The sequence below is a fragment of the Saimiri boliviensis genome, chromosome 21 (genome assembly GCF_048565385.1).
Source record: "Saimiri boliviensis isolate mSaiBol1 chromosome 21, mSaiBol1.pri, whole genome shotgun sequence".
NCBI lineage: Eukaryota > Metazoa > Chordata > Mammalia > Primates > Cebidae > Saimiri > Saimiri boliviensis.
Window position 1 is genome coordinate 31,997,518 of NC_133469.1, and position 14,503 is coordinate 32,012,020.

General features: G+C 50.5%; 1 protein-coding gene across 4 annotated transcripts in view; it reads left to right on the top strand.

Moving 5' to 3' along the window:
• The window catches only part of NF2 (NF2, moesin-ezrin-radixin like (MERLIN) tumor suppressor), a 101,185-nt gene extending 86,800 nt beyond the window's left edge, over window positions 1-14,385 (top strand). The window contains exons 15-17 of one of the 4 annotated variants that reach the window (XM_074390891.1): window positions 1,292-1,454; window positions 3,340-3,399; window positions 14,078-14,385. In XM_074390891.1, the coding sequence (XP_074246992.1) occupies window positions 1,292-1,454; window positions 3,340-3,375 (199 nt within the window). In that variant the 3' untranslated portion in view covers window positions 3,376-3,399; window positions 14,078-14,385. The other 3 variants (XM_074390890.1, XM_074390892.1, XM_039462454.2) reach the window with 3 other exon arrangements.
• The last annotated feature ends 118 nt before the right edge of the window (window positions 14,386-14,503 follow it).

The window sequence follows — 14,503 nt, forward strand, 5'->3', positions numbered from 1 at the left end:
AAAGAAAGAAATTGATTTCTTACGGTTCAGGAGGCTGGGAAGGCCAAGATCAAGGCATGGGCAGAGGTAAAGTCTGCCTGGTTCATAGTCGGCGCCTTGTCACTATGTGCTCACACAGTGGAAGGGATGAGGGGTCTCTCTGGAGCCTGTTTTATAAGGGCACTAATTCCATTTGTGAGGCTCTACCCTCACGACCTCCCAGAGGCCCCACCTCCTGACACCTTCACATTGGCGATTAGGTTTCAACATAGGAGTTTTGAAGAGACACAAACATTCAGCCCATAGCACTTCTTACCCTTGCACATGTTGACATTCGCTCTACTAACCATGGCAATCCCTACAGAGTATTTCTTGATATTTGTGTTGCATGGTTTTTCTGGCTATGTCCTTGTAGTTGGACACTTTGTGGTGGTTTCTAGATTTTTCACCATCATAGATGCTGTCACTCAGTGTATCTGCTCTCAGGTGAGGGTGGGGATCTTTTTTTCCTTGCATTCTGTGAGCTTCTGAGTGAGCTTCTGTCATCTTCAGATGAAGTCTCAGAACATGTGGGAGTATGGATGTGGCCTATCAAAAGAAATCATGTGAGGCTGGGTGCTGTGGCTTGTGCCTGTAATCCCAGCACTTTTCAGGCCAGGAGTTCAAGACCAGCCTTGGCAGCATAGCAAGATCCTATCAAAAAAAAAAAAAAAAAAAGAGGTTATTGAATTATTGCTCCAAGAAGGGAGATTGTTTTGGGTTGCAGGAAGTTTGTTTCATGTTTTTTTGTTTTTGTTTTTGGTACAGAATGAAAAGCTATCTGTGACAGCTGGTATTTGTAGAGCCCCCTCTGAGAATTTACTGAGGGCTTTCCTACTCTTTTTCTTTTCTTTTTTCTCTTCTCTTTTTTCTTTTTCCTTTTCTTTTTTTTTTTTTTTTTTTTTTTTGTAATAGACACAGGATCTCCTTATGTTTCCCAGGCTGGTCTCCAACTCCTGGGCTCAAGCAATCCTCCTGCCTCAGCCACCCAAAGTGCTGGGATTACAGGGGAGCCACTGTGCCTGGCCTCCTACACTTTTTTAAACTTAATTCTGACCACAGTCCTGTGATCGTTATCCCAATTTTAATGATGAGGAAACATTCATAGCAGTGACCAGCCCAAGCTCCCACGGCCTGTGAGTGGCCAAGCAGAGATGTGAACCCCAGGCCTCAGACCTAGGTCCTGTGCCAAGCAGCTTATGGGCCACAGAGCACCTGAGCTGTGTCTCACCATCTGCCCAAACCCTGATGCACAATACCCTCTTGCTGGCAGAGTGGAATACATGGAAAAGAGCAAGCATCTGCAGGAGCAGCTCAATGAACTCAAGACAGAAATCGAGGCTTTGAAACTGAAAGAGAGGGAGACGGCCCTGGACATTCTGCACAACGAGAACTCCGACAGGGGCGGCAGCAGCAAGCACAATACCATTAAAAAGGTACCCAGGCTCTCTTTCTTGTATTTTGCTGATCAGGACAGTCATTAATGAAATGTGTGTTGGCATCTGGTTTCCTCAGTAGCCAAGTCACTAGAATGTTGGCATCTTTTGTACGTACTTAGTTGAGGACATTTTTTGACTCATGCCAGAAAGGGAATTTTAATCTGCCAATGACTGTGAACCCATTGGCTTGATGGAAGTTGAGCTTGTGTTAAAAGCTCTGAGGTAATGAACCCCAGTTACAGGATGGGTTTTGAGCCATCATTTAGCAGTAAAGCAGAATGCCCTTTTAAGCCAAGGGGTGTTGTGCCCAGGGAGCTGCTTTACTTAATGAGAAAGCAGAATGAAATGGAGGGTTTGAGAATGGACTTTCCCTTTAGACTTGCTGTGTCTTTAAGTGGCAAGGACTATAAAACCAAACTGAATTTTTAACTTGTTTTCCTACTTAAAAGGAAGTGTCCAGGAGAGGACCTCTTTGTTTTAAAAGAGAAGACCTCATTATGTTGCAGATGGTTTCATATCTTTCTCTATTTGTATTTTGAGCTTTCAGCATTGTTGAGATTCGGAAGCTAAATTCCATATTAATTATCAGCCCAAGAGCATACCTCTCTCATTTGGGCCAAGCAGAAGGGTCCCCTCTTGCCAAATAATGCTCTGCTTTTAACTGATAGTCCTGGATCAGGTTAACACCTGAAAATAGGTATTATTAAGACCGTCGGCCGGGTGCAGTGGCCCACGCCTGTAATCCCAGCACTTTGGGAGGCCGAGGCAGGTGGATCACCTGAGGTCAAGAGTTCGAGACCAGCATGACCAATATGGTGAAATGCTGTCTCTACTAAAATTACAAAAATTAGCTGGACGTGGTGGTGTGCGCCTGTAATCCCAGCTACTAGTGAAGCTGAGGCAGGAGAAGCACTTGAACCCTGGAGGCGGAGGTTACAGTGAGCTGAGATCGCACCACTGCACTCCAGCCTAGGCAACAGAGCCAGACTCCATCTCAAAAAAAAACAGGACTGCCCACTGAGTAGGTAATACTGATATAGTTAATTTTTACTCTTCACTTCAATCTTTAAAATGGGCTTCCAGTTTTACCTAAAGGGCTTCCCTTTACATTCCTGGGGTTTTGTCACTGTTGAGAGCTTAGTTTTCTTGCTTGTTTCTGGTAGCTCTAGATAGAAGAATGTATCTACCTCTTTTCCAAAAGTCTACAAGCCAATACTGTTTTTGGTTAAGAGACTTTACCCAGTCAAGCAGTTGTTCTTTGGGAGGTCTCTGTGTTTGGTGGTTAGGCTGCATCTGAAAACTCCAGGGAATCTGTTTCTACCTGCCACTGCTGTTACAGGGGGCAGTAGGGAGCCCTGACTTCTACCTCTCGACTCCAGTCACAACTGGCACCGGGTAGAAGATTCCTTTAAATAGCGCAGCCTAGAAAGAAGGGCATGTCCACATTCCACATTGTTCTTTCCTCTGGCTTCTGTAATTTACTGGGCTTTCCTTCCAAAACAAAATTATTAAACAGTAAAGGGGAGTTCAAGGGAGGCCTCAGCCATTAAGGAAAGAGGTAAAATGATGACTGGGCCAATGAGCCAATCAGCCCTTAAATGATCTGCCTCAGACACCCCACCTCACCCCTTACCTCCAGCCTTGTCATCTGGGTCCCAGGAGCAGTCTCACCCTTTCCACCACTGCTGTAATGAGCAGGGGCCTCAGCCACAGACACCTGCAGTGCTGAAAGCTGAAGAGACCCCGTTCCAAGCCACTAAAACGAACAAAATCACTCCTTACAATTTCAGACCTATCCAAGCATTTTGCAAATGTCACTTGTGGCATTGTTGATATCACAGGGTATGTTTTTGTTTTTCTTCATTTTATTTTGCTGGTTTAGCCTCAAGCCCAAGGCAGAAGACCTATCTGCATTTGAGCCCTCAAAGTAGGTTGTTCCCAGGTACTCTCTATGTGGTGATGGTACTGCCCTCTGTGATACTAACCCGTGCATGAGCTTGCCTGTCTCTGTCCTCGGGCCACGCTGAGCCCTCACGAGGGCAGGTGGTGCCTGGGTACTGGCCGCAGCATGCTTTGAGTCTAAGGCAGGCGCCTGCCCTGTGGAGCCAGACCAGCCTCCAGGGCCCCAGAAGACTGCCTCGTTCTGAAGAGCATGTCATGGGGATGTAGGACCAGCCATTCTTTCCATCTCATGTCATTCTTGGGCTGGGGAAGGTTATGGCTTCTTGTCCAGTCAGGTGTGTCTAAAAGTCCTTTGTCTTGGTGGCGTACTCCTTAGATAAATAACCCTAGCATGGAAATGGGGTCAATCTGGGCACTTTGAGACTGGTATCTTTAACTCAAGATCAAGACCTTTCATGCGGTGACAACCTCTCAAGACCCATGGTCACACCTGGCAGCTTCTGGTCGTGGGGTGAAGGGGTTGCCTGTGCTGGCTCATTTTCCTTTAGAGCTTCCCCTTTCTCTACACATCCCTTTTCTTTTCAAATAAAGCAAACCCAGAGCACAGGGTTCTGATGTTTGAGTCCATGGGGAGTGGCCTGTCTGTTCATCTGTGTTCAGCCGCCTCTGCTTCAGCTTCCTCTCCACAGGCTGAGCAGTGATGTGGTCGGAGTGAACTCACATTGGAACAGTGCAGTCACGGCCCCCCTGAGAGGAGCGGTCACTGGTTGCTGAGTGAATTAACTGAATGTTTGCTGCTTTTCTTCTGCAACAGTTCATTATTCTTTCAGCATGCCTAGGCAGTGGAGAGAATTTATTTTGCCAAATAATAAAATGACATCCTGCCTCTTCTTCTCACCTAATCCCCAGTAGTACCCACGCCAACAAGGCCCGCACCACCCGCCAGCAGCCTGGGATGTTTTCTCTGGAGTCTTCCCCACAGTTTCTGCCTGTAGAATAGAATAAGCTCATTGGAAGCTTCCTACCAAAAAGAGAACTGGCATAAGATAGGTCCTACTTGTGGTCGTTATGCCATCAGGAGAGGTCAGCTGTTAAAGTCCCTGATAAATCTTATTATAAGGTACACTTGAGCTGTCAGTGGTTCCAAGAATCCATGGCATGAACCTTGTTTCATATGTGACACTTTCTATTTAGCAGGCTCCTGTGTCTTCAGCTTTCATACCCACATTGGCATTGATACCCTGACACAGAACAGTGCGTGCTTTAAGCAGGACAGTTATGGCCAGCAATGTGGGTATGAAAGCTGAAGACAGGCAGGCCAGCTCACGGGGCCCAGAGCAGCCAGGTGGACCCACCTTGGTTTACTGAACTTTGTGAACCACGGGGGCAAGCAGAAAACCCCACTGTATTCCAGCCAGTGCTGCCAAGTGTTCCCTCCATGGGCAGATGCTGCTCAACCCCAGTGTGATTTCCTCTTGCTTCTTTCTGTAATGATGCAGAATGCTTAAATTCTTCAGGTCTTGATTTTGACTGTCATTTCTCACTGAGCTTTTACTACAGACAAAAGAAGCTTCATTTTTCGTTCAATTTGCACTGCTCTGAGGACATACATGGATGCATTTATTTATTCACTCATTTCAATGTCTTGATGTGAACTTGTTTTTAAAGCAGGCTACCGGGCAGTTAATCAGATACTGGTTAATCAAGGGTTAGGAAAGGCATGGACTTGATATTTAAATGACAGGTGTTCTCTCAGCATTGCTAGATTAAATAACGCTGCACAATTAAATTCTGCTGCTCATGAAGTTCACTGCACGTTCCATTTTCTAGAGTTTGGCAGTCCCTGTGGTCAGTGACCGGGACTGATGACCAGCTACATGCCGGCACCACGGTGGCTCTGGGGTGGTGCATGCTCTAGTCTGGCTGACACAAGCCTAGCTGAAGAGAAGTGCTACTTTGGGCTTGGATGTGGAGGTATCTAGATATCAAAGGCAGAACTCCACCTAGAATGCCTGGGGATGAGAAAAGCAAAGGCTGGTAGTGAATGGAACAGTTTCCAGTGTCCCAAAAGCGCGCTCATCTGGGTTCAAACCAGCCTGCATTGGTGTTAGTTTTGTTTTGTTTTGTTTTGAGACAGTGTCTCTCTCTGTCACCCAGGCTGGTGTGAGCTCAGCTCACTGCAGCCTCCACTTCCCGGGCTCAAGTGATCTTCCTGCCTCAGCCTCCCAAGTAGCTGGGACTACAGCCACCAGCCACCATACTCAACTGATTTTTGTATTTTGTGTCGAGATGGAGTTTTGCCATGTTGCCCAGGCTGGTCTCGAACTCCTGAGCTCAACTGATCCTCCCACCTCTGCCTCCCAGAGTGCTGGGATTACCAAAGTGAGCCACTGTGCCTGGCCTGTTTTGTTATTAATATTTTGTTTGTTTTTTTGAGACAGGGTCTCAGTCTGTCACCCAGGTTGGTGACAGCCTCGACCTTCGGGGCTCATGCGAACCTCCCAACTTAGCCTCCCAAGTAGCTGAGACTAGAGGCACATGCCACCATGCTTGACTGATTATTTTTATTTTTGTAAATATGGGTTTCCCCATGTTGTCCAGGCTGGTCTTGAACTCCTGAGCTCAAGTAGTCTTCCCGCCACGGCCTCCCAAAATGCTGGGGTTATAGACATGAGCCATCTTGCCTGGCCGTTATATTTGTCCTCACTTTCAGTACTCTTCTGCCTCACTGAGAGGTCTCAGAGTATGCTGTCTGGTTTCAGCAGTACCCATGGGGGCCGTGTAACATGAAGCTAATTCAAGGGGTTTGCCCTTAGGTTACGAGGGGTTACTGCATTCCCTCAGGAATTCTGAGTGGCCATCCACTCTGATTAACTGAGATTCTCACTTTTTGGCCACTTTCTTTCTCTGCAATTCTTACTCTCTTGAGGCACAGTGTCCTCACCTGCAAAAGGTGAATAGAAACGGTCTTTGGCCCCCAGGACTGTTGTGAGGAATAAACAAGGGAGTGTGCATGAAACAGCGCACAGTCAGAACTCAGTAAGGGCTTAAAACTCCGCAAAGGGAAAATCTGCTTGTGGTTCCGCGGCAAAGGGCGAAGGACGATGTTATGGGCCACACTGCCACATCTAGGTATACAGCTTGTACTGAGCATATTCATTCATTATATTAATTGCTATGTGGCTAGAAGTAAAAACTTTCAAAAAGCTATAATTAACTTCACTACTCCTTGTAAAATATGACTTGGGTTTGCAAGGATATTTTTTTCTCCCCTTGCTAATCTTAACTTCCTATATTTCCATTTTTCCCAATTGATGATCCGTACAACTAGTTTGGCATTTGCACCTGAGCCAGAGCAGTGCTAGCGATCAAAAGTCGCCCTGGGGAACCTGGATTTGTTTCATTCTCAGAGGGAGTGACACGTGTTCTGGCATCTGAGCCTTCTGAGTGAGGGGCGTGAATCTGGCAGTCAGGCTGGTGTTGGAGGACACAGGGTGCCTTGAGCCTGACTTTCGTGCTTTCAGAGCCACAGTGCTGATGATGGAAGCAGTGGCTTGGTGTGGCATAACTGTGCCACCACACCTTGGAGGTGAAAATGCAGTCCTGGAATATATACATTCAGGGTCTTGCTTTCATCTCTTGAGAGGGGTTTCAGTCTCCCAATCCTGCACTGGTCTGAGTGCCAGCAAACAGAGTCATCATTTGCGTGCCCGTGGTCTCCCGGGGCGCACAAGATTTCCAAGGAAATTGATGGATGAGAAATCATGGGGGTGGTGGAGCTTAGAAAGCTTATTTCATTAGTAAATGGTTTGAACCGTCAAGGTCCAGCTGTGGTTTCCACTGATGGAGGAACAGGAAGAAGAGGAGCCTTGCATTTATCTCAAGTGCCAGCAGCTTCTCTTGGATCAGGACGACATAAAAGTTCAATGTCATCTTCAATTTGTGCGGGCTCCCCTCAGAGATGCAACGCTGGTGAAGTGAAGTAGAACAGTTAAAAAAACACGCGGGGAAGTGATAAATCACAGAGAGAGATTGCATATGCGGGAAAGGTGTCTCCCACAATTAAAACAAGTGGTCAGAGCCTCCCTGGCGACCTCTGGTCTGCATTGCCAGCCTGGAAGATGGCTGCTAAATTACTTAAATTTAATAGGTAGTTAATATCCCCAACCCCCCTTATGACCCCAGTGGGCCGAATGGCTCTGCTTGCTTTAGGAACTGGGCATTGTATGGTAGAACATCCTCAGCCTTGACATAAAAGGTAGCACACTGGCTCCCCAGCCCTGAACCTTCCCTTTCTTGTTGCCGGAGCAAGGCATGGGTAAGACGGGGAAGGAAAGAAAGGGGAGTGAGGAGTGGGGCGGGGAGCAAGGATGTACAGGGAGCAGCGGCGCCGCCAGATGTGGGCATAGCGCTCCTGAGCTCCTGGGGTCTTGTCACTGTTGAGAGCTTAGTTTTGTTTCTGGTAGCTCTAGATAGAAGAATGTATCAGCCTCTTTTCCAAAAGTCTACAAGCCAATCCTGTTTTTGGTTAAGAGACTTTACCCGGTCAAGTAGTTGTTGTTTGGGAGGTGTTGAAGAGCCTGCCTGGCCTGCTGAGGGTATTTTACGACCATTTGGAAGTGCCTGAGGATATTACCAGGCCTTATTTGATGCAGTAAAACATCCCATTTGGCCCCTCGGCACTGAAGATGTGTTTCATGTTTCAGCGCAGCTCTCCTCCAGCACCGGGTTTGCTGCTGCGGCAGTGGGAGGGAAGAGCTGGATGCAAACTCATTCTGCAGCCGAGGCTCTGTTCTCATGGTCCTTGCTGTGATGTCTCTTTTGATGATGGCAATTTTAAAATGACATCAGTCTATCTGGACCTTTTTCCTAAGGCACTTGCTCAGACCACTCAGTAGATACCATTTAGCCGCCACCTGCCCAGTGAGGTGAATCAGGCCCATTAGGCCATTTGTCAGGCGAAGGAATGGAGGAGCGAGGGCCGCAGGGCAGCCTGCGAAACAGGCAGACAGGTTTCCAGGCAGCTTCTGCCACTTTGGGTCCCTCAGGGATTAATACACAAAAAGGGCCCCTTGGATTTTCCATGGCAGATTCCTCTTGAGAGCAGATAAAGTAGCTAACACCAAATTGGATTGGTTCTTTGGAGTGGACTTGGCCTTTCATTCCACCTCTGCGTAGGATAAGTGTGTGGATAGTGCTGCCACTGTGCACATCGCCAGATGGCATTTGGGTGCAAGCTGTCCCTAGTGAGACTGCAGAAAAGCTTGATCTGGCCACCTCACACAGCCATCCCCCTTCACTGGCCCTTCCTCTTGGCTCATTTGGAAGGGGGAAGGTTTCCCACACCCCAAACCGAAGATCCTTTTGGAATTTGCTGCTACTAGATTCGGCTGTCACCTTTCTGCTCCGAGTCTGCCTTCTCCCTGTGGATCCGCGTGCCAGAGGATCTGCGTGTCCTTTTGTGTCTGCACCCTCCCCCGCTCCTTCGTTTTCAATATGTAGTAGCAGAGAGGAAGTATAACATGATTTTAGGGCTCGCATTTCGATTCCACTGCATTTTTATGGGACAAGCAGAGACCCAGCGCCTGGAGTTATTAGGTTAGTATCTAAAATGGGTTCAGCGCTGTGAGTCTTATCGTTTAAAATGAATGAGATGGTCCTCTGCCGCCTTCTTTTCTCCTCCCTTGGGATGAGTGGATTGAGGCAAAGCCCCCAGAGACGAGCTGAAGGAATCCTGGCGCTCTGATTAGTTTTGTTCCCCGGCTTAATTGTACAGCTTCCTTTCTCTCACCACTGATAGCCGAAGTCGCTCTGTGTCTCCCCCCACCTCCCCTTGCTTTAGGAACAAGATGATCACAATGCAGCCTTGTGAATCAATTTTCTCTCTGTGCTGATGAAAGTGTAATTCATTCTTAATCAAGCAGCCTTGCTGCTGCAGGCTTCATGCCGGAATACATTTAGTTACCCTCCCATCACTTTGGGAAACTATCCCCCAAAAGGACTTTTAGAGGAGAGCTGGAGGGAGAGTTGGCAGCGCGCCTCGTGCTGTGGTTTTCCAGCAGGGGGCACTCTCAGGAACGATGCTGGTGGAGGCTTTATAGCTGGAAGCCTTCCTCTGCTGGCAGGGCAGCAGGGAAATGTTTGTCACAGGTGCCTCCCAGGCTTGCTTTCTCCAGACCCTGGGACCATTTCTCAGGAGTACCTTAACGGCCCACCCAAAATCCTCAGGTAGCAGTGAGCAGGAGCAGTTGAGGCTGCAGATGGCATGCCTGGGTTAGAGAGTGCCGGCTGGGTACCAGTTTCTTTTAACCAGCCGCCTCTGTCTTTTTAAGTAGACAGATGTGTCTCCTGAATCTGAACTTGTTTAGATCAGGTAGATGTGTCTGTTTTTGTCACACCACACACAATTTGGGGAGCGCAAGGAGGTGCAGCTCTGCCAGAGTGGAACTCTGCTAAGTTCTCCCCTGCCCTCTTCACAGCCTGCTGGCTGTCACAAACAGCTGGCAGTTTTATGGAGAGGTGGGAATGGGGAAAGGGAATCTGTCAGGGCTGAGTCTTGATGTTGGGCAAGAAGGAAGAGCCAGGCCCCAACAAGTGGATCAGCTGTGAAGATGAATGGTAAGATAACAACAAAGCCTCACAGATCTGCCCCAGAGGAAGAAAAGGAAGTTCATCTCAGAATGGAATTGGATTAGTGACAGACTTGAGCAGCCGGTTCAGTTGAGAGAACTTAATTCCTCCTGTGTTATTCACGCGGCTGATTCTAATCAGATGTGAAGAGACAGCTGGAGGAGAGCAGTGGGTCAGCCGGTGCCTGGTGCGGAGGCTTCATGTTCTTGTAGGCACATTCAGGGAACTGGCAGGAGCGCTTTGGGTTGGAGACTCTGAGCAGGGCCCTTGGGTTTATAGCCTGCCCAAGGAGCTGGGCCCGGCTGCAGGACTCCCATGGTTGGACCTCGTCTAGATTCAGTGGGAGTTTTGAAGGAGAGCGTGTGGCAGATGTCACTGGTCACACTCACCAGAGCTTGGCCCACTCGTCTTCAGAAGGATTCAAAGGCAGTTGACCAGACTTGGTAGGTCCCAGACTGGTGCAGACATTGTCCTTGAGACTCTGCTTGTACACCCTGAGGTGCTCTGCTTCATCGCCTGCTGAAATTTGGAGACCTTCTCTTCCTGGATAACCTTCAACATACACATTGTATATTCGAGGAATTCCCCACCCTCTGGGGGACTCCACTTTCCAGGCAGGCAAGGCTGGGGAGGGGAGGGCTCTTCCTGGATTGCCAAAGGGAGCACGGACATTTTCGTTTGGAATTCGGAGAGGGGATGGGACTCACCAGAGTGGCTTCAGGGCTCACAACTCACAGTGCAACATAGGACAAGGGAGGGCCTTCATGGGACTCTCTCCACAGCACCTTCTGGCTCTCGAAAACAGGTGCTGCTGGTCGCTGAGCTGGAACATGTACCTAACGCTGGCGGGCCTGCACACCTTAGGGTATGAGAGCATCGCAGGGGAACCAGGAAACTTGTTAGCCGGTTTTCACGTGTTTAAAAAGAAGACGTGGAGGCAGAGTTGATTTTATGAAGGGCTAGCTTTTTGCCATTTCTTCTGAGCTTTTGCCTGTTCCTTTGTGAATACTTCCTGCCTGTGGCTGTGCTGCAAATGTGGCAGCCAGTGAGCTTTCTAGAAGCAGCAGATGGTGAAAGATCCACAGGTGAGGAGCCTGCCCACTGGAGGGGTGAGGTAGTGCCCAGGCAGGGCGTGCAGGTGGCAGAGCTGTTTGTGTGCCCCACGGGGAGGCTTCCCAAGCTCTCTGTAGAAAAACTGTCCAACGGCGAATGGCTCCCCTGAGCTTCTACCTGCAGGAAAGAAGCCCAGGGACGCTCCTTGTCTCACTGCCTGACTTCCTCACCTGCTGGGGTCTGAGATAAAGGACACGCAGAGGTGGAAGCAGAGCCACGGGCGTGGCTGGGAGGGCCACTCCAGCAGCCGGGAGGACCATTGTGCAGTCAGTTCTGACTCCCGGGTTCCTGTGGGGATTGGAAACTACAGGACTTGCACACGGAGGGTAAAGGGTGGGGTGGCAGCAGCCAGGTCTGTCTGTGGGCCAAGCAGTGGTGGCAGAAGGCTCCCAGGGCCCTTGGGCAGCAGCCCTTGCTGACCAGTGCAGCCAGGTCTCAGCCGCCTCGGTCTGGTGGGTCTGCCTTCCCTCTGACCACCTCAATGCCTTCTGGAAGACTGTGGCTCTCTCTCCTGCCCACTGGCTGTGGTGCCTTCCTACTTCTGTGTGGGCAGACTGATTTCCCTCTCTACCTTTCCTTGTGGCTGAGGCGAAGTTCCTGCTCTTGCAAGATAAGAGGTGGGGCCGAGGTGCTGCGGTGCAGCTGGGGTGGGGCTCAGGAAGCAGCCCGCCCACCTGAGAGCACTCTGCATCCTAATCAGCACATGCTCGAGTCACTGGAATCTGGTGCTGCTGGCGCTGCCAGAACCCTCCCCTGGCACCTCGAGGGGATAGCCACCATGCTCCTTGGGTGGAGGATCCAGGAATTCTTGGAGCCAACATTTCACAAATGGCCAGGAGCCTCTCAAGGCCCCCACAGCCTGGGCTCCCTGCCTGGGTAAGTGGCCAGAGGCCTCATGGGGGCATCACTTGGCCTGCCTCGTAGGCATGGTGGCCAGCACCGTATGCGACCCTGCTGTTTCCTGCACCCCTCCCTAACAAGCACCCTGTTCCCCACTGGAAGGAGAGGAGCCAGGGCTGGGGAGGGGAAAAACATGATGCTGCTATTAGCAATACAGCTGCCAAGTTCCACCATGCGCCAGGCACAGTGCTGAGCGCATCACACCCCACCCCACAAGGAAAGGGCTACCATCGCTCCCACTTCACAGTGAGGAACTGAGGCCAGAGGGGAGCAAGTGACCTGCCCAGGGCCACACGGCTGGTCAGTGGCCCAGCTGGGCCTTGTACCAGGCAGCTGACTGTGCCTGTGTCTGACTGAAAGTGGCGTTTAATTTCAGAAACCTGAGTGGAGACACTGGGCTCACATCCTTGCATTTAAACCCCCTCCCATTTATGCCGCAGTAGATCCCTGGCAGCTAAATCTCTTCCTCCTCTCTTCCTTAGTGACCATCCTTGTTCACGTCATCACAGGGCACATAACTCCTGGCCCTTCTCTTATTACATTTAGGGAAAAGCCGGTCCTGACACAGCTCCCTTCTACAGGGAGTTCCACTTAGGCAGAAAAGCGCTTTCCGTTCCCTTCGGAACCGAGTTTTCCAGAGGGCTCTGAAACGAGTTCCACTGAAGAAAGCAGCTCAGCTGCCTCCCCACATTCCGCTTGTTAGTTGAGAACTTCAAGGCCAAAAGATTTGGCAGGATTTACAGAGCCGCTCTCAAGCTGTCTCATTCTGAGCACACTAATGCTGCCTGTCTTCTGATGGTGAAGTGGTTGGCTTGGGGTCTCCCTCCCCTTCATGGAGCCACCGATAGGACTGAGGACTTTTCACATGCAGACTCGAAGGGTCAAGAGGATGGGCCAGACCATCTTGCCTGCCCCACGGCAACCTCCAGAGGAAAGAGGCTCAGAGAGGTCAAGGCTGTCGGCGGTGAGCTGAGCTGAAGAGTGAGCTCCCGGACCTTCTCAGCCTTGTGGGGAGCTCTTGCCTCTCCCACACACCTCACTGTTTAGTTATCATCATAGCCAACGTACCGGTCACTTAAATACTGTTGGAGCTCCTGATTGGCACATAGCACTAAGCCAGGTATTTTGGGGGATGTGAAGATGAATGGGTGCAGACTCCCTGCCCTCCTCCCCCGAGCTCCTGCGGGAAGTCCCGGAGCTGGAAATGGAACATGGCCACAACCAAGGCATTGATTTTAGGAGTCAGCAGAGAGCAGGGAATAGGGAGAGTGCTGGCTCCAGATGCTTCTGTCCAGTGAGATGCCTGGAAGTGGCCCAGAGTCAGGGGCTTAGGAGGTCGCAAACTTCAAGCCAAGAGCTCAGTCCCTGATCCGCCCCATCCCCTTCCACATCTCCCGTCTCTGTCCTTCTTTACGTTGCTGGGCAGAGCGCTGCCCATGTGCACCAGCCCTCCCTGCCTGCACCAGCACCGCTGAGAAAGCCATTGCCTCCCAGGTCGTGGAGAGAAACCCCTTCTCAGCTGCTGGGCCGTGGGCAAGTTTGCTTCGGGACCACCTGGGGAGCCAGGAGTAGAAGAGGTGAACTCTTCCTCACCTGCCACAGGCCTGCCTTGCAGAAGGCCACACCGCCTTGCCGCAGCCATGTGGCCAGGGCATGAGGACTAAGATACTTGCCCTGCCAAGCCCAGAGGGGATGAGCAGCCCCAGCTGGTGCCACCACAGACAGCACATCACAGAGGTGGCTCAGGGGCCTTGGTAGACAGGAATGTGAGAATCCATTCAAATAGCCAGGGATCTCCGGTCCTCTGTCAAGGGGCAGTGCTGATGGCTTGTCCTGATGGCGTGCCTCTGCCCACCGGCCCTCCCCTTGCACTTCCTCATTTGTCACCTCCTAATTTGAGTTCATGGGCAAATCTGGCTGCTTTTTAGGGGCTGACCGCCAGCTTCTTGAGCATCTATTTGAACAGCCTTCCCTTTCGCTCCTGACCACCTTTGAGGTGAGTCCAAGTGGCAGGACAGGACCCTGTATGACAGACTATCTCGTGCCCTCTCAGCCTCTTCTCTGCTTTCTTACAGCTCACCTTGCAGAGCGCCAAGTCCCGAGTGGCCTTCTTTGAAGAGCTCTAGCAGGTGACCCAGCCACCCTAGGACCTGCCACTTCTGCTCCCGGCACCGCCCGATGGACCAGACACCGAGAGCCATCCGTAGGGAGCTGGCTGGGGGTTTCCGTGGGAGCTCCCGAACTTTCCCCAGCTGAATGAAGAGCCCAGCCTCTCTTATGTGCAATTGCCTTGAACTACAACCCTGTAGAGATTTCTCTCATGGTGTTCTAGTTCTCTGACTTGAGTCTTTGTTTTAAGAAGCATTTGTCTTCCTTTGTCTAATGTGGGATTCCTGACTTCCATTGTCCGAGGCTCCCTGGGGTGTGTGTGTCTTGGACTCCAGATCTCCACCACCCATCCTAGGAAGCTATTGTAGGGAGTGGGATACTGAAGCCCTGAG